Source organism: Pseudopipra pipra, chromosome 6 (genome assembly GCF_036250125.1).
Source record: "Pseudopipra pipra isolate bDixPip1 chromosome 6, bDixPip1.hap1, whole genome shotgun sequence".
In the NCBI taxonomy this organism is placed as follows: Eukaryota; Metazoa; Chordata; class Aves; order Passeriformes; family Pipridae; genus Pseudopipra; species Pseudopipra pipra.
The window spans coordinates 31446126-31465992 of NC_087554.1; the positions used below are offsets into that span (position 1 = coordinate 31446126).

General features: G+C 42.9%; 3 protein-coding genes across 7 annotated transcripts in view; 1 reads left to right on the forward strand and 2 right to left on the reverse strand.

Annotated features, from left to right (window-relative positions):
• Nucleotides 1–2596, reverse strand: part of ZFYVE26 (zinc finger FYVE-type containing 26) — a 47655-nt gene extending 45059 nt beyond the window's left edge. For all 4 annotated transcript variants that reach the window (XM_064658341.1, XM_064658342.1, XM_064658340.1 and 1 more), the window contains exons 1-2: nt 2145–2596; nt 600–678 (exon numbers count right to left, since the gene is read on the reverse strand). In XM_064658341.1, the coding sequence (XP_064514411.1) occupies nt 600–678; nt 2145–2581 (516 nt within the window). In that variant the 5' untranslated portion in view covers nt 2582–2596. The remainder of the gene's footprint in view (nt 1–599; nt 679–2144) is intronic.
• Nucleotides 2577–7715, forward strand: LOC135415903 (galectin-related protein A-like). 2 transcript variants are annotated; one of them, XM_064658374.1, is made up of 4 exons: nt 2577–2860; nt 5757–5845; nt 6297–6471; nt 6832–7715. In XM_064658374.1, exons 1-4 carry the CDS (start codon nt 2675–2677, stop codon nt 6973–6975), a joined length of 594 nt encoding a protein of 197 aa, XP_064514444.1. In that variant the 5' UTR covers nt 2577–2674; the 3' UTR covers nt 6976–7715. The 2 variants fall into 2 exon arrangements, with proteins under 2 accessions (XP_064514444.1, XP_064514445.1); XM_064658375.1 differs by lacking the exon at nt 2577–2860 and adding an exon at nt 3100–3658.
• Nucleotides 7716–7717: 2 nt separating this feature from the next.
• Nucleotides 7718–18851, reverse strand: PLEK2 (pleckstrin 2). The gene is made up of 9 exons (XM_064658364.1): nt 18694–18851; nt 15944–16108; nt 14755–14936; nt 13941–14032; nt 13432–13619; nt 12828–12929; nt 11518–11601; nt 10431–10509; nt 7718–9243 (listed from the first exon to the last, which is right to left on the reverse strand). The coding sequence occupies exons 1-9, from the start codon at nt 18742–18744 to the stop codon at nt 9116–9118; spliced, it is 1071 nt and encodes a 356-aa protein (XP_064514434.1). The 5' UTR covers nt 18745–18851; the 3' UTR covers nt 7718–9115.
• Between the last annotated feature and the right edge of the window lie 1016 nt (nt 18852–19867).

Here is a 19867-nt window from a genome sequence, read left to right on the forward strand (position 1 = left end):
CATTGTGAGGCAGAGTGAAATATTGCTCTGAAGATACCTTATTCTCAGTCAAAGGCTATTCCGCAACTAGGTTCTGCTTTCACACCAGCTGATTTTATTCATCCATACGTTTGGAAACAGAGATAAGTGTCACTTTATCAAGAATTACAAACCCATCAATTCCTCAGAACGTAAAAAAAAAAATGCAAGCCTAAGTAGTGACACGGACAAATTAATTTTAAAAGAAGTACACACATCCCTCACCATCTAAAACTTATACAGAATTGTCTGACGCCTGAGCTATTTCATTGTTAATGTAAGAAGGGTGCTACACAAATGGAGAAGTTGATACACTCATGCTTTTCATTTGTATGAATGCTCAAAGCTAAAATGCCAAGTTCTGATATCTTGAAAAAGGAACCAAAACAATTTTTCTCTCCAGTGTGAAGATTAACAGTTGTTTCTTGGCAAATTTGTTAAATGTAAAAGCAATGCATGTCTCCAGACACCTTGAGAACTTAGTTCCATTATAAGCAACTGGGCAGACATTTTGCACTTGGAAGGCAGCTAGAAGTCAGAGCTACAAACTGCATTTGCAAGTCAGCTAGATGTTTCTGTACCTTATTCCTGGCAAGCCATTTTTCCAGCACAAGAAGCCAAAGCCATGCTGTTCTCCATGGGCTAGAATTCTGTCCCCATCTACAAAAGCAAGAAGCACGTACACTGGATTATACAAGGTCCAAAATTCAGGAAAACACTGTCAGAGATCATTTTGATTTTTGTATTTCTTTGTGCAAAATAAAACCAAAGATAACTAAAAAGCTGAAAACAAATCAGACAGAAAAGAATGAAGAGGAACCAGAATATTGGTGCTGCTTGCACATTAACTCAGTGATTTCTGCTGTGCAAATAACTGCTTTTAGATTGGCCAAATACCACAGGCATAGTTCTTCAAAACAATTAAATTTATTTCTGGTCTAAAGTTCAGTCTGTATAGTCCTCTTGGAGCACTTCAGCAGATTTCTCTGAAATGTGACCACTTGCCAAGCACTGCTATTTCCTGTTCTGTCTATTTTTATCCGAAAAACTGAAACTAAGGTTTAGGTCACAGCAGCCCAAGTGCAGCTCTATGCCCAAACTAAAAGTGAAGCAATGTACCAATTAAACAAAGAATCCCTCTAATTTTCTTCAGCTTTTCAAGTGCTCCAGTACTTATATACACATCCCAAAGTCTGTACAGTTAGGAAATATATTCAGTACTTTAAAAGGGACTAGGAAAAAGAAAAAGGACAATATATTTTACTGTCCTTTAAAAATCTCAGCACTACTAACTAAAACCTTTAGATGTGATAGCCTTTCTATCAAAGATAAAAAGATTGAAAATGCTTATGGCTGACATGGCTATTAGCAATATTCATCTAACCACGTGCACACCTTCCTCCAGACTCTTTAACTGCTGTTAATGTAAATTGTTTCTTGGAACCTTTACCAAAATGTTCCACAAACTTAAATGTGAAGAAGTATAATCATCTGATTATACAGGGGGAATACCGATGTTCCCTGAAGTGCCAGAAAGTCACCTTACACATGCATCTACTTGAAAAGCACTGATAAAACGTAACTAGGATTGAGTAAAACAAATGGCATTTCAAATTCTGGTGTGAGAAAAATAGGAAATCGACAGCATAATTTGAGTTTTTTAGTGTTTACATTTTTAGAAACTGTGAGGATTTTCAAGAGCTGGAAACAAGAGAACATTTTAAATAACTATAGGGCTCATCTTGGTGGTTCCATTTCTAAATTAACCAAAGCCCAGTGTCAAAGGAACATAATTTCAAGAGTTGTTCTTTCTCCTTCAGCAAAATCTAACAAAATCAGTTCTGAAATGCTTACAAGTAGTTTTAAGCTTGTCTCAATTACCATGTCAGCCACATAAATGAACACAGCTCGTTATCCCAGTGGGCTGGAAAGCCTGCTAAGTTCTTGGTCAGTGATAATGTGTCAACGTTCACATAACAGCACCACTAAACACACCGAAGGCACCTCAGCAGTGAAATAGGTGCTGCTTCCCAGATCCTACCCGGCTCCCCACAGCCAACACTAAGCTAACTGCTCCTCCTCCCTTCACACTCAAGTCTGCTCAGCCAGAGCAGTACCTTACTTACCTCACCCCCACGGGGCACGCTACCAGAGCCTGAAGAATTGCCTCCACCTTCCCAGGGCCATCGCCGTGCCCCTGGCTCAGCTGGGGCACACAGGCCTGCGCCAGCTCCCAGTACCCATGCCGCACGCACTCGCAGAAGAACCCAAAGAGACGCTCCAGCGAGACTGCTTCTTCGCTCCCAAAAGAATGCATCTTCCCAGGACGAGGGGCAGGGGTGACGCAGGCGCAGGCGATGCCGCGTTCCCTATAGGGGCAGGCGCGGCCGCCCCGGCGGCGCTGGGTTCTACTGCACGGCCCCGGCACCTCCGCCCCAGAGCCCCACCATCTTGGCCGCCGCCATCTTGGCCGCCGCCTCAGCTGACCGCGCCGCCGGGCGGGCACGCGGGCAAGGCGCCTGTCCATTGGCCGCGCCGCGGAGGGATGTAAATAAACCGCCATCTTTCTTTGGGGCGCCTGACGCCGCCGCAGGAGCCCGAGCAGCGCCAGCCCCGCCCTTCCCCGCTAACCGCGCCCCTCCCCGCCCACCGTCCCATGCGCCAGCTCCGTCCCGGGCTCGGGCCTCGCCTGACTCTGATTGGCTCCCCCCCGAAGCTCCGCCCCGTAGTTGGGACGCGGGGATCCGTGAGGGAGAGGGGCCGTCGGGGTTTCTGTTCGTCCTCCGTCGTGGGGAGATGCGTGTGGGGGTGTACAGTTGTACACACCGACACAGAGAGAGAGGTGCGCATACAGGGGTATATACACGTCTCGGCGCGTACATTTATCCCTTGCATAGCTGTATAACCGTGTAGGTATACTGTATGTATACTTCACTCTGGTACATATATATACATATATATTTATATATATATACACACACGCATATCTATACCCACATATATACACCTATACATATATATACCTATACACATATATAGGTGTATATACCTACAGCTTATACACCCATATACAGGTGTTTATATACAATGTAGCCACCTAGACCTGTATAGATGTATACATCTATATATAGGTGTATATATAGCTCTGCAAGTTCTGTATATATTTTTATTATTATTATTTTTAGCTCATTTGAGAGAAGACAGAACTGGTATCAATAAATAAATGACTTGGGGTTTATATGTATTACATATACAAATACAGTATGTTATGCACACACACACACAGAATTTTAAAGAGTTGTATAAAAACGTGTAGGTGCAGGTGCAGACACAGCTCCAGCCATGGCTGGCCAGGCGCTCCTGTGTGGGGCGGCCGGGCCCCCCTGCCCTCTCACCCTGTTATTTGTGAGCTCCCCCAGCGGGACGAGGTGCAGAGGGCCATGACTCAGCTGCTGGGCTGGGTGGTGTCCAGCCGGTGTTTGGCAGAGATAAGACACCCCCCCCCCCCAGCATCCTCCCTTTATTCCGGCTTTTTGTTTGCTTTTGTCCTGACGCACAAAACAAAAACTCCTCCGTGGAGTGCTGCGGCGAGGCAAGTGTAAGAGGCAGAGCGGTCATGACAGAGGAGAGGTGTGCCAAAGTAAGTGACCGAGCGAGTCCCCAGGGCTCCTGAACGGAAAATACGGGAAGGGAGCTATGTCCATGTGCATATGCTGGGACCCACCAATAAACCGCATAAGATGCTGCAGGAGTTCGTACCATTACCTCCTACGGCTCCTGAGTATTTTTCACCTGTACTGTCAACTCCACATCAGCAGATAAATGGTGTGTGGGCAGTCATGCCTCTGAACTTTCTCCGGCCATGCCAGATGAGCTGTAACTTATGAGACGATGTCGTTGTTGTTCAATCTATTGAGTTCTGATACCCTGTGCCTTTAATGATGGTGCTTGCTATGGCACAGCTCTGCACAAGCAATTTCTCAACCTATACTTTCAGTCTGAGGTATTATTTTGTATCTTGTCTCTTCTCTAGGCAAGGAAGGAGCTTTAGTGGGACATGGAAACTGTATGAGGATGGACTTCATTTATCCTGGGATATACTTATTACCCACTCTAATTGATTTATCCAATTTGAAGTATCTCCCTACAGGCAGACTCCTTCCTTGTGTTAGACATGTCAGGTGCTTGATGCTTTTCTTTTTTTTACAAAGTTCAAAACATACCCGCAGGAGTCACCTGCCCACTTCTGCAAGGGTAAATGTACATTATTAACAATCAGCAGTACTACTGTCATTTTTAAAGGTACTTTTTAATTAATTTCTTCCAATATTGTTCTTGTTAGGAATTAGAGGTTTATTAATATATCTGTGAAGCTGTAAAAGTAGCTGGACGTAAATATCAAAGCGGGAAAATAAATTGCATAAGGTCATCTTAGCAGAAGATACAACTAATATATTGAAATTAGGAAATGAGGTATAGGCAAGACTTTTTTTGTCTTGAATTTATGTGTGCATGTTGTGCAGATCTTCTAGCAAAGCTGTCTGAATTTTTACCTTAGAACACTGGAACGATAAAGCTCTCTTTATCTAAAACAGGGTCTGTTGTGCATTGCCTTGGAATATTATCAATGTTACACAAGTTGCTAATAACGTTTAGTGTTTTTTAGCAGCTTCTTTCTAAGTGAACCTGCATAAGGAGTGATTACATGCTGCAGTGTGGTATTCTGACATTTACATTTTAAAGCCATTTCTGAAACTGAAGTCTCAAAACTTCCCCATCACTTGTTTCCAAGCTCTCTCTTTAATATTTCCATGGCAGCTATGGCCTGTATTATTTCCTCCACTGACCAACAAAGCTGTTAGAGAATTACATGAAAAAAGTGAATGTAGCTCAGATCTTTGGGTGGAGTTTGCAGCTACAGGTCTCTGTGAAAACAAAAGTAAATCCACCAAGAAGCCTTTGAAAGAGTGTGATTTTCAGTCACCTGTGAGGGTGTGGTGAACATGCAGCGGCAGAACAGCATCTCTGTTGGATTTGCACTTTTATGGTGGAGCACAGAGGCCACCTGGCCTGGTGTAAAGCCTGCTGGTGCCAAGTTAGCCCACTGAAATCTGGTAACGAATTCGAGCTGGCACACTAAGTTCATGCAGTCTGTGCTCTGCATCATGCTGCCACAATGCTTTTCATCTGCTGCATGGAGCACTGCAACGAGTTTTATTGTGTCATCAGACCATAGCAGCCATTGCCATCTCATCCCAGGTGTACCAGCCATCTGGGTCCCGTCCCTTGTGAGGCACGTGGGCCACCACAGTTCCTGCAGTACCTGCTCTGGTCTTGGAGAGTGGCATCAGTCGCCTGAAGGCAGTGCTGGCTGTTTCCAGAGCTGGGCCTCCAGGAGCCTCTGTCACACAGGTCACTCAGGTAGAGCAAGGACAGTAGACACTCCCCTTGCTGACAGCAGTTTTGGTCGGATGCTGCCCAGGGGGGCCGGCAGTCCTGTCAGGCAGCCAGTGCCTTGTCACCAGGCACTCAGTTATGGCAGCCCTCCTGCTTCCCTCAGATACCAGAATACAGAATTTATACTGAGAGTGCAAGAAGTACTTCAGGCCAGAAATATTTTTGAGTTCTTTTGTATATGTAAAAAGAAACCCAATGTATATCAGGTGACCAAAGCAGCCGTTAAAACTTCTTTACCTGCATCACCCACTGCAGTAATTTTTTTTCGCTGTTCCCTGCAGGTGGAGCAGTATGTTGGTGAAATTAAAGGTGGCCTGAGACCAGCCATGAAACTCACAGTCATAGGCATTGTACACTCCAACCCAAAGAGGTAGGTGAAGGTACTGGTGGGGGCTTCACCATGTCATACACGCTCCTACCTATTTTCTAAATTCAGAAGCTTTCTTGGAGGTCTATGCTCTTTGGAGGAAGAAAATCAAACAGGTTAATAATTTATGGCTTTATTTAGTTTTCCTGCACTTAGATTAAAGGTCAAGGAGGAGTTTACTCTTTGACCTTTCTGGCTGCCCTGACAGGATTTTCTACTCCTTGCCCTTATCTAATGTGAACTGGAAGGGAGCACACAAGTGGCATTTCTCCTCCAGGAAGAGGTGCAATTCTCAACCTGCATCTTGGTTGTCTGCTGGGGGTTGGAATCAACATCATTTAAAAACCAGTCTGACATGAAATCAACAGCTGTCTGTAGTCTTTAAAAGCATGTCATGTTAACCATGTCCTTTAACATTTCTGAAAGTTCCAGTCATTTAACTGTTTTTTTTCAGTTTTTCGCTGGCTCTGCTCTGTGATCCAGTGGATGCAAACAAAGATGTTGGGCTGTTATTTACAGTTAACTTCAGTGAGAAATCCATCACCCGAAATGCACGAATTGGTGGGAAATGGGGAAAAGAAGAGAAGACTATTCCCTACTTTCCATTTACAGCAGGCGATACGTTCAAGGTAATTTTTTGGTACTATGAATAGAGTAGAGAAAAGGAGGGGAGAAAGGCTGAAGGCTATGTGACCAAAAATAGCTAACTACTGACATTGCCAGGTTAACTAGTCTAGTATGGCACAGACAGCAACAGTTCAAGCCCTGATGGGAGAGATGCATTCCTTTCTCTAATCTTAGTGAGAGTACTCCCTGCAAGGAGCTCTGCAGTATCATCTCAGCAGAGGGTAAGTTATTTATTAGGGGATTTCAGAAGAAATGGTAGACTCTGTGCTTCACTCTCCCCATAACAATTGGAGAAGTCCATGCTGGTGAAATCAACCCTGCTGCTGACCTCTAACACCCTCCCCTGTCATTTTCCATTGCAGATGGAGCTCTTATGTGAACACCAGCAAATACGAGTCCTGCTTGATGGACGGCAGCTCTGTGACTTCACTCACCGCATTCAGCCTCTGAACTTGGTTAAAGTTTTGCAGATCTCAGGGGACATCAAGCTTACCAAAGTGGCTTGAAAAGAGGAGACCTCAATATCACCGGGGAACAGAGGAATATGTACTTTTTCTTGTCTGAGAAATGTTTTATCTCTTTCCTCTGGATGATTCTGGAGAGTGGGAACTATATTTTTTTAATTTGCTGATGTGTTTGAGATATAAGCTTTTTTTTCTCATACACAGTCAGCAATTGCAGAGCTATGGCTAGTCTGGGTAAATCTGAGACTTATTGCTGAGATACACTTTTGGCCTCCCAAACTGCAAGATTTGTGATGCTGTGCAGTATCTCACATTCTTATGATTCCTTAACCTCCCATGCATGCCAGGTGACAGAGCTCAGTCTTCTGCAATGGGGTGGCTGCTAGCCTTGTGACTAGAACTGGGCATTATGCAGGTAATGGGACTGAGAAAAGAGAAGCAGGAGATTTTCTTGTAAGTCAATAAGGGAATCTGATGGTCCCCAGCAAGGCTCACATTGTCAGGAGGGAACTGCTTTTTCTGGAAGCTCTGCTCAATCAACACAAAGCTATTTGGGCTTCCGAGTACAGAGCAATAAATTCCTTATCAACATCCCTGTCTCTTCCAGGTAGCTTTTCCTGAGTTGAAGGGTTTCAACAGCTGTGGATTTCACAGTCTTCTCTGGACCAGGCCTAGGAAATGTATCTGTAGCTGAAACTGCATTGCCCACTTTTGTATCTAATTAAAACTGCATTTTTGCTGGCAAACTTCTTTAAATAAACTCTGTTAAATATTTGAACACATGTAAGCATTGTGCTGTTATTTTATTGCTGTAGCTTTTGAAGAAAGTCCTACATACATGGCTATTCTAATAAATATATAAGCATATATCATATGCTGCCTTTGGTGATGAGACTTTTTTTTAGTACACAACTTGGAGAACATAAAATCTGCGAAGAGATGAAACTGTGGACAGAGAGCTATCAAATTCCTCTGTGACTTCAGGGAAGATATAGCATGTTGCCTTCAGAGGGCTTTTGAAGGCTCTGAAGAGTTTGGCTGTCAGATACAGGTACTAAGATAAAACTAGGAATTTTATGAAAATAGTATATCAGGTGTTTTAATAATTTCCTACATTCCATTTTACCCTCTGGTGTCTCAGTTTATGTATAAATCTAAAATTACAGTGAATGAAACCATTATTTTTCATATACTCAAACTGCCCTCTGAGAAAAATCATATCTCTAAAGAGCACAGGATATTCAAATGCACTGGTTTTGGGGTTTAGTTTTTTTTAATATTTAATGATATCAAAGACAAGTTTAGTAGACAAATAATGGAAGAACTAATGACCTAAGATAGAAAAATCAATAGCCATATCTGCTACTGTAATTCTCAGTCCAAATGGTTGTCCAACATAAATGAACTTATGATGATAATCGAAGGAAAAGTCTCGCTTTTATAGCTGAGTGATTTCTTCCAATATATTCAGTACCAGCAATTGCCTGGAACTGCTACTGGTCTGATTTGATACTCAGGATCTTGTACTGCTCTGGTATCATCACCAGCACAAGAGCAATCTGTATAGTGGAGAGGAAGATGCTTTGGGTTTTTTCAAGTCTAACAGAGAGCCAAACAGTAAAGCAGATGGATGGACAGACAGATCCCTTGTTTGTTTAGCAGTACTGATTATCCTGGCAGCTGGATTTTGGCTTAGCACAAGATTCGTGTGGTATACCAAGAAAGGCAGCCTCAGACATCAGCACCTTTCATGACTTTGATGTTTCAGTCTTAACTAATTAATTTATGAGCCCCTTTATAGAGGGGAAATGAGCAAGATATTTCTGCTTTAAGATAAAGCACAATGTGGATCTGTCAGGTATAAACTGAATACTTGTACAAAAGATTCTTTTCTTCTATCTTGAAATATTGTATCTCATCATTTCATTGTAAAGCCCCATTTGTCTGTGTCCACCTATTGTCTTTTGTCTTTTTGTTAGACGGTAAATTCTTGGTGGAAAATTATTCTCGGTCTATATGACTTTAAGACGCCTAGGATGCTGGTCTACCAGGAATTGCTAAGTGTTATGGTAATTCAAATAACAGAAATAGACTACCAAAGGGATAACAATACTCCCAGAAAATGAGAGCAGAAAACTTGGTCACAAATGTGATTTGTCATTTGGCATGGAGTCCACGTTACTCATGTCAGTGGTTTGATTGCCTCAATCCACTGCACTCGCTCAGCCTTGGAGCTGGCCTGGATATAATAATGAATGTCATTTTTGGTGATGATTTTGAAGAGATTGCCTTGCACATTGCCCTTCACTCCTGCAGAGAAAAAAAAAATCAGGACAGTACGCAGAGAAAGGTTTTCTGGCAAATATGAAGTTTCATAGGGAAGAATTTAAATTTAGTGAATTACGCAATCAAATCTTTTCTTTTTGTTATGGATAAGACCTCTAAAGCTCTTGCATCTTTGATTTTCTTTCTGCAAAATCCCTGGAAGTGTTCAAGGCCAGGTTGGATAGGGCTTTGAGCAAACTGCTTTAGAGGAAGATGACCTTGTCCGTGGCAGGGGTGTTGGAACAAGATGATTGGTGGGGTCCTTCCAACCCCAACCATTTGATGATTCTGTGATTCCATGAAAATAAAGATATAGTACAGACATTCCTGCCATAGATTGTATGAACTACTGTGCACTAGGCAACAAATGTACAGTAGTCTCTCTTTAGATGGAGACTATTATTCGAGTTATACACTGGAGGGATGAACTCCCTACCAGTTTGTACAGTAGATAGATTTGCTCCTGCCCATATTTGGGTTCCTCCTAGCAGGGAAATCTATTGTCTATCATGTCCCCCTGCTCCAGACCAAAGCTTTTTTAGACCTTCTCTTTAAAAGATGTTCAGTATTTGAGATCCGCATATTGTTCTTGCTCTCATAAAATAAATTGCTTTCACAGCAGAAACACTCATCTGCGAGGCCAAGGTTTTAGACAACTGCCTAAGCTAAGCATATGCTCTCGCAGAACTGGTTTTTGTATTGCTGTGTTTATGTCTCCCCTACATTTGGATTCTAGCAGATCAAAAAGGAAGAGGTAATAGCATAAGCAGAGAGGACATGCAGAAAAGCGATGGCATCAGAGGATGCCTCAAAACTTTGAATTAAACAACATCCAAAATGAAGGTGTTTCCTCTTTGTTTGTTAACTCTGAAATATTAATCAGTGTCTTAGGACTGTCTCAGAGGTCATATAACTAAGAAAAGCCCATAAAAAGCCCATAAAACCTTGGAAACGCCCAAAGTATGTGGAAATAATGCTAAAAAAAGTCCCCTTTGGTGTGGACAACCCAGCAGCACAGGGATTTGTGACATGCCTCTTCTCCTGCTTGTGAAGGGAAATGAAGGGACAGCACACTTGTGCATACAAACAGCCATACGCACAAACCCATACCTAAAGACTGTGTTGCTGTATCACAAATATGTATGTACAAAAGTTTAGAGGCTTGTGCTTACCTGCTGGGACTCCGTTGTCCTCTAGAGCTGAGACAAGGCAGCCTCGGAGGGAGAATCCACCGACTGGCTTGTTTTCTTCCTGCAAAGAAAAGGGAAACAAGACTTAGCTAGAAAATATCATTAGAATAACTTCCCAGAGCACATACATTATTTTTAGGAAGTTGGGGATGTAATGCCAGTCCTTCCACCCATGACACATCCATGTCACAAAAAAAGTCAATTAGAACATATAATTAAAAGCATTACTATATTGTTTTAATCGTAGATGTTTATCTGAGGTAGCTGGGCATGGGGGAGATCAGTTAAAAGCACAAGGGTAGGCAATCATTTCAAATTTATGTATAGTTTTATCAACAACACACATTGAATATTATATATATATTTCTGTAAGTTTTTAGCTTGCTGCTTTTTGTGAGACTGTATGGGAAAAATCTGACTGTTTTCGCTAGTTGGCTGGTGCTCTTGTTTCTTGCCTTCAGGTTCTGCAGTTTGAGTTTATAGTACGATAAGGATGAGTTCCATTGGAAAAAAAAAACACAAAGGAACAGGCAGTGTAGTACCCTATGCGTCTGGGTTGCTCATATTGATTGTTATATCCATGAAAATAAATTCTACTATTCCATGAGCAAGTTTAAAACTGAGTAGTAGAAATTCCTATAAATACTTTGTCATCAAGGAGACCCTATTCAATGTTAGAATGAGAATGTAAAAAATCCTGGTACCAGTATGACCCTCAAGTGGTGGGATATCAGCCCAGAAAGATCACATCCCAGGAAGAATCCCTGCAGGACCATGGTCCCAGACTGTGTGGGTACAGCAAAAGACCAATTACAAGAAGACTTCTGCCCCTTGGCTAAAGAAAAGGAATCTCACTGTGAAAAAGACAGGATGGAAGATGCAAGATACAAAATCCTACAAGGTCCACCTCCTAGGGTAAGGCCAGAGAGGTCTAATTCTCCAGGAAATGGACAGAGGAACCCAGAAAGAGATCTGTATGAGAGAAATATTTACAGCATAACTGTATTTTCATTATAATATTTAGGTCTTCAAGAGGATTTCTAGGGGTGGTAACTTCCCAGTCACGTACCTTAGTGGGGTCATAGTAGTGCAAAAAAGCAGGATCAGCTCTCAAAACAAATCTCCTCACCTTCCAGTTTTTCCTCTTGTGCCCCTGAAAAATGGAAGAATTAAAGTTACCACCCCCTGAAATGGCCATTTTCCTGCAGGCTGTAGGGGAGACATAAATATGTACCAAAAAAAGAGCTTTTGGAGCCAACAGAGAAAAATCTTTCCTGACATCTTGGTAGTTCCCAGAATTTTCTGCTTATCTTCCTTCTTCACACATGGATAATTCCTTCCTCTCTTCCTTCCCTGCGCTGAGAACTAAGAAAGCAAAGTGACAGGACCAAATGAATATATCCCTGATTTCTGCTTTTAATATTAAATATGGGTCTCAGATTAAAAACTCATGCCGTGTTTGCTCTGAAGGGATTATGTCAGATCCTTTTGCAGCTCTGGTTTTGAGGTTCTGGGGGCTGCCCCTTGCTGCTGCTGACCATGGGAAGAAGCTCCTGGACAGCTCTTATGTCCTATGGCGATGGAGGGGCTGCCCTGCCAACCTGTGAGGATCCCCCAGTGCCCCAGCAACCCTTGTGGCACACTGGCAGCTGGAGAACAGAGGGTTGGGAAGCATCTGGTGATCCAGTTTGCACAACACCAAAGTCAGAGCTCTGGGTACAAAGCTCCAGAGGAGGAATGTGGCCATACAGTGCAGGTGGGGTTCCATCTGCAGGTGGCTGTGTTATGCTTTGAAACAGCATGATTGCCTCTCATCTTGTTCACAGCAAGGGTCAGAAATTAAATCTTGCAGACCAATCCTTTAAACAATTATTGCCAACAGCTTTCACCGCCACCAGAGCACCCCCATGTACACGAGTGACTGCCCACAGGTAAATATCCACTTCATAGAAAAGGCAAACTACTCAGCTTTGAAATTTGTCTGCGGCCAGCAAAGAATCGTCACTGCTCACACTACCCAGACGGGATATGTTAAACCAGAGAACAGTGGCTCTGCATCAAAGTGAATGTAACGCCTCTGGTATGATTTGGAGTTTATGTGGGACTTTTGCTTCTGATACTGTTTTGTACCTTTCAGTATACACTCAATATATACAGAATATCCAATTAATCTTGCCTGAGCAGCAGGTTCCATACCTCACTTCTTTAAAACTAGATCCTCTTCACTGCATGATCTCTAGTAGTAGTTCTGACAGGCAAGCTAGTTCTACTGGCCACCACTCTTCAGCCTGGCTCGTGTAAATCACATTTATTCTCTAAGAAACCCTACTAGCTGTCATTTTTTCTGTTTCCCAGTGCAGGTTCAAAGACTGTGCTTACCTGTTTCACTAAGAATCCTTGCTTCACAATTGTGCCACTTAATTCAGAGATGTTAAATTGTACCTCTTCCTTGGAACTGGTATTTTTCTTACTGTTCTCAGCCTGCAGATAGGGTAAAGATGGTTTCATTTTTTTTTCAATCTAAACACACTTTTAAGTACAAAATTCTGCATTTTATTTTCCTTGAGCTGTTTTTAGCCCATATTTCCTGAGCTAATTCTATTCCATAGCTCTGCTGCTAAGCCTTGTAGTCCCAAGATTAACAAGCACGTGTACATGCATTGTGACCCTGAGTTGAAGCAGAACTGCAGCATGGCCTCCGATACATGCAGACACAGCACTGCACTCCAGGGACACACCCCTTTTAATGCCTAATTATGTAATTTGTAGATGCCTCCATAACCACGTAGCTACATGCCTCCAGCAAATGTGCCAGTGTTAGTACTACTAACAGCCTAGAGATGATCCTTCTGCATATTTACTTTCTCAGCCTGCATATTTTGCCTTTGATTGCAAGCTCTATGTGTTCTCTTCACCACTGTTTCAAATCAAGCATGCGACAGGGGGCAGAGGATGTGCTTCTGTTGGCAGCTGCATCACTTACAAACATGTACAGTGCAGTGGAGTCATCAAGGAATTTCTCAGAGGGGTCGCTGAAGCGCATGGCCTCAGTGCTGCGGGTTCCCACAGGCCTGATGAAGTTCTCATCCATCAGCATGGATGCCAAGGTGACAGCCTCGAATCGTGACACAGCAAAGCTATTGGAAATGAGCCAGTCCACCAGGGAAGAACCTGCAGAAATAAAGGCAGCTTTCATACCAACACAGCATGCTCTTCTGAGGCAAGGCAGATGGTCTCCTGCCACATGTTTTCACTTGCTGAAACATTTTGACACCATCACAAAGGCTGCCAATGAAGTGCGAGGTTGACCTTGTGTGGGGTCCTATGAGCGCTTCCATATAACCAAAGAGCCAAGAGAGAAAGGTGTTGGAGAGCTTGGCTGCACCACCGGGCCACAACCGATCCCACTATGAAAGACAGGATAGTAGCTCCCTTGCCTCTACAGTGTGGCATGTCAGATGTGAGGTGGCTCTTTGCCTGCAGTAGGTGTACCTGTGAAGGTCTCTTTATATCTGTTGCCTTGATCCAAGTTGCGGGTCAGTTTAATTCCAGTATTGCTGTCATACATTCTCTCCACTATGTCACTGTAAGCGAGAGTACAGCACATCAGTAGATGAGAAAGACAGGCAGAAATTGCCATGTACTTCTGTCAGCTCCTGGGGTGTCCTCATAATTACCCGTATAAAGATAAGAAGCATTCTAGGTACTCCCCCAGAATATTTGTCCTAAATAAGTTCTAGGAAAACTTCATTCTCCCAACAGCAGCACTAAACAAGATGCCTCACGAAGTATTTTACAATTTAAAGTACTTCAAACTGATCTATAGTCAGCCTTGATTTACCTGCTCAAGACAAATAAAATTAATGAAATTTTTCAATGTCCTAATCAGTTCTCTATTTCCTCTTGTTTAACATGAAATCTTACTCTGGATTCCAGCTACCAGCTTTGAAAGCTCACCAACATGCCATGAACAATGTCACTATCCAGTCTTTCCCTGATAATTCATCTTCTGAGGTAATACATCTCCCCAGTGAGAACATTTGCAGCTGACTAGGGAGTCACTGCAGTCTCCAAGCCAGCAGTGAGGTGTTGGTGCAGAATCCACATACTCCCGAAAGATGATGGTCAGGAAAATGTGCATCCCCTGGCAAAAATATGTGCAAACCTAGGACAGGGCAGCCAATTTAGAGCATCCGGGCCACATGGGAGTGGATCAGTGCAGTGGAGCTTCCCTTGACCCTCCCCATCCATCAGCTCAGGTGCTTTGTGAACTAGAGCAATAGAAGGAGAAATGGCATACACTTACTGGAGGCTGATATTATCTAGCAGTTTGAAAGAGTTCTTCATTCTGTGAAGTTCTTGTACCTGTACTGGGTGACCAGCATGAATAGCTCCAGTGATGTCCAAAGCCCAGGAGTCACGCTCCTCCCTGGAGCAACATTCAAGGAAATAGTCTGTATTGGTTTTTGTCTTTAGTTTGATTAGTAGCTGTGGAGAAAGAAGTGCAAAGCAATAACATTGTTTTAGCTATTTCCCTCCTCTTGCATTTTGCTTCTTTTAGCACTGGCCAAAGAGACACAAAGAAGTCTGATCCCAGCTGAGCAGTTTAGGACAATTCTTGTTCAGAAGGATTGTGGGCACAACTCTGGGTTTGGGGTTTTTTTTGTGTTTTTGTTACCATCCCCCTCAAATCCCTGGATTTTCAATTCCAAGCATGGTTCACATCCATGGAGGTCGCAGTACTTAAGAGAGCAGACCACAGAATGGATTACTGGAGTGTGCCGCTGACTGTGGAGCTTTTTACATCCAGGTCTCAACAACTACAAACCATCCCTAGGCTCTTTCTGCCATGAGAAGTCCTGAAATAATCAGCAACTTCCAGTCATTTCCGTTCTGGCCCCACGCAGAGGAAGTCTGTATTGCCGCTATCCATGGGCGAGCAGAGAAGTGCAGGAGGTACTTTACATTCCAGAGCCCTCTTGCTGTAAAATTTCTACAGCAGCAATGTGCCATTGATGAAGGAAAAGGGAGTCTGATCTGCCAGCCTGGGGGCACCCCATGGATACAGCTATGTTTTAAGGCAACTACCATAGATAATGTTTCCCCTTTTTCCCATCCTCAGCTTTTATTGAACTGTTCATATCCTCTCTCTGCACACTGTTGGGCTGATGCATTTGCATTTTTTCAATGAACTGTGTGCACAGGAATAGTGATTTTTTTTTTTTTTTTTTTTTTTTTTTTTTTTTTTTTTTTTTTTTTTTTGTTAATGACTGTGACTCACATTTGGGCATAGGGAAGAGCAAAGACACAAAGAGGGGGTTCATTGCCTGTCTGGGTTACATTGCTAATGGTAGCTTGCTTTTAGCTGGGCCAAATTCTGAAAGCACCCCAGTGGTATGGTTGCAGTAATCAAAGAAGTCAGAAGGAGAGGAAAAGACTAGTGAGAAGTTAGAAAGTGAGTGACATCGAGAAGAGATATGTATTTTCAGTCATACCGGTCTGTTCTCATATTCCAGGCATGGACAGGTAATAGTGCAGCCATCCAAAAGGATCCTGCCCTTTGGAGAAGGCTCCTTCTTGCCTCCTTCAATTTTGTAATACAGCAGCTTATCCTGAAGCAGAACAAACCATCTCACTTTCCAGTTACGAACAACATGCCCCTAGAAAGGAAGAAATGCACATAGCAAACTTTAACAAAAGCATAGAGAAATTGCCATATTTTCTTTTTTTTCCCTTCTTTTTGTTTTGTTGTGAAAATACCATGAACTAACAGGAAACTGTATGAAAAGAAACACAAAAAGTCACCATGAGTCCTGTTCTCCCTGAAATACACGTTTTTAGTAACAAAATAGAACAGCTCCATCACTATAAAAATCACAGAACAATAGAAAAGTGCTTTGCTCTTTTTTCAGCAAGGAAAACTTCTTTGATGGCAAGAATTGTTTCTTGCAAAACTCACATGAATTATAAAGAGCTGTCATTTAGGTACACACCTGTCTGCTGAGAGTACAGGCAGGAACAGGGCTAAATACAAGATGTGTGAGGGCTCTTGACAACCAATTCCTCTTTTACAGTGACCCTAGGGGAAGTCTTTTTTTTCTTCATTTTGTTGTGACTCTAGATGCCAAGTGGTTTTGCAAATGCTTTGCTTGATGAATTAGCTTTTCCTTACCTCCCCTCTTACTACTAATAAGTAGTTAATTTCTATCCTACCTGCCTCCAATCTCCTGGGCTAAAACATTCCATGTGCTACTGTTTCCTGCAAAAGAAATATGTTTTTTACTGACAAAAGCCTGAATAAAGGCTGCTGTTGAGTGTCTCCTGAGTTATATCAAAATACAGACGAAACCTCCTATTTCCTCTCTGTAAACAGCCCCCAGGTCTCTTTAGTCTGGCTAAAGGATGAGCAAAACCAGCGGGGGCTGGCACTGGCAGGCTCAGTCTTGTCAGATGGTGTCAGGTCCAGCTTTGCCGTGTGAAGACCTGACTTGTGTTTCTACAGGCAGTGGAATATTACAGTCAGCAGGCAAAGCATGGGGTAGAAGAATCTCTGGCACCTGGTAGAGGGTGGGCATGGTTAGAAGAAAGGAAAATGTAAGGTCCAGTTGTGGCAGGAGTCAAAGCTCATTAATTATCTGTGAATGAAGGGGAAACTCAGCAATTTCCAAGTAAAGGTGGGGTAATGAGTCTCTAAAATCCAGGGCATTTTAGATCCAACGTCTTCTAGTCTATACTAAATACAGTTTATCTAATTTGCGTTTGTTCTCCTTCCCTTTGTATCCTGTGTTGTAAAGTCCCTTGGACATTTTTCCTGCATGTTCTTTGCTATGGCTCCTTTCTTTCCTTCTTGGAGATGTTCGCTGTTTCAAGAGGCTGCCTTACTTTTTTTGCTTTATCTTTATCTGACTTCCACACATTGATTTTGTATTTGTAATGCATTACGATACATAATTCAGTAATTTATAATCCATTTAGATCATCTCCTGGCTTCTGCTCTCTTCTTAAGAAAGCTCTGTTTTCTTTACCTGATCCCACCCCTTCCTCCTTTTTTCTCTCTGGATCCCTGGAGACCTTCTCCCTCAGTTCCCTTAGTTGCTTTCTTTGTGGTGTCTGTCCTATCAAACTGTGTGTCTCAGTGATGTTGTACAGACTGCTGGCAGTCACAGTTTAGTGTGCTGTGATAACCTATTCCTCTCATGCACTTGGTGCCTTGGCTTCCCATCTTGAATTCAGTAGTCACTTAAGAGCCAAAAAATACAACTATAGCTCAGAAAAGAGACCAAGAGCTGGGACTGCTCTGCCCTTTCTGCATAAGGGAGGAAGGGGAATAGCCCCTTCTCCACATAGAGCATGGCTTCATGTGGCCAGTGACTGGCTGCCTGACTGGCTAGGAGCCCTGCCAGGAGAGCTCCTGACCAGGATTACCTTCGTGTTAGCACCAGAAACACTGCCACGTACTGTAGAAAAGCATTTCCCAAGGCGTGGCAAAGCTTTGAACAAACCTCTGAATCACATTTTTTGTATGAAATCAAGGACCATATTAATCATTGAGACAGAGTCATGGTACTAAGAGCAGTTTGTGTCACTTCCTAAATTGCCTTCTTGTGTCCCAGCTGTAACTGACTTGATCTTGTGGGGAGAAACATTGGGAAGGCTGAAATCTGTGACACCATCTTTCAGCTCTTTTCACCACGTTTTGGCTTGAGGTTGTGGAAGAAAGAAGTTATTTCAAATGCATTTTTATGTTTGCATTGCTCTGAGCCCCTTCAAAGAGGATAATCTGTTCTCCATTCTCTCGTATGAAATGGGAAACCTTGCTCAGCTGGATCACTAAAGAAGGCACAAGCTATCTTAAGAGACTGTCAAAACATCTCCCCTCTCTCAGTCCTCCCATGGTCGCTCCTGCTGCTGCCGCGTATGTGCTCTTTGCAGAGGTGTGGGCGAGGTGCAGACATGTTGGCTTTCTAACACCTGAGCAATCCTGATAGCTAATTCACTTTTCTCTGGGTAAATGCCAACACAGGGAAACTTGAGGGTGGGTAGTGAACACCTGCAGTTCATGCAGCTCCCCTGGCAGGCATCTGCACAAATCTGAAGGAGCTCCTTTCCCAGGAGAAGGCAGGAGCCCCTCAAACCCAGCACCCAACGGGTTGCCTTGCCATGAGTCCTGGCTTGATCCAGTCCCTGCTCAGGGGTTGCTTCCGCATTTGAGTAGAACCACACGAAGGGGAACCGGAGCACTTACCCGTTTGACAAGGAAGCCCTCCTTCAGGACTCCAGCTTCTTCCTGCATCATGGCCAGCAGGGAATAGAGCAGAGCCACCGCTGAGGATTGCCTGAGCACTGGCAGCCTGTCCCTCTGCACATGATTTGTTTAGGAAAGCTCATTTTTCTTTGCTCCCCTCCTCCTTCAATGTGACGTACTCTCCCTACCCTGTTTTTTCCCTCCCTCCCTATCTGTGAGACATTAGTTAAGCAGTGAGCTGGCTTATACATTACCTGCCCCCTGGGAAGTAAAACAAAGGGATGCCTAAAAAAACCTTGAAAGAATTTCACAGAATTTAGTAGAGAAAAACCTACACAGAATGCACTGGCCAATATAAGTAGCTACATGATGACAAATCAGGTATTGCATGGGAGGGAGAAGTAGAATTATAAAATAGCATCCCTCAAAACTTCAGACTAATCAACTTTCTTAAAATTTCTTATCTAAAAAACACATCTCAGAGGAGTTCTGCAGATCAGCATGCTGTATAACATGTGGAATATTAAGATTACAAGGAGACTTTTACAAAGCTTACAGTAACTTCTTCTGCTAGAAATTTATTTTACTGAAGAAGGACCAGAGCACCTAAAAGCCTGCTCTACTTTCAGTGACCTCTGGACATATAAACCAAGACTCTCAACCTAATATCCTAAATCCGTACATAACTGGGCTTTCCGTAAGGCAGTCTGATTCGTGAGCACTGTGCAGTGACCTCTTGTACCTCCTGAGCACCTCTGAAACAGAGTGCCTTTGTGTGTCTGAATACAAGCTTAGATGTTTATTGCATTTTTGAAGACTTTGTCTTTTGTCCTGATGAAATAAACCAGTATTAGTATTTCAGACAGCACTGCTGCTCAGAAATAATTTGCTGTACTGTTAGCATTCCCTGACTTGTACTAAAATTAAGGTGATATATGTGGGCAGAGCTATGGCTGTGATAAGAAGTACAAGGTAGAATATAACAAATAAACAAAAGCACTTGTTGCTATGTAAAGAGTCCAAAGGTCAGTAAGACAAATGACTCAAATATTACGGGGCACATTTTCATGCACCAAGGAAAAGGAACAAACAAATAATTTCTTTATCTCTTTGGCATTTTTATAATTTTTAGTAAGGAATAGCAAGACACGGAAGAATTGAAACTGACACCATA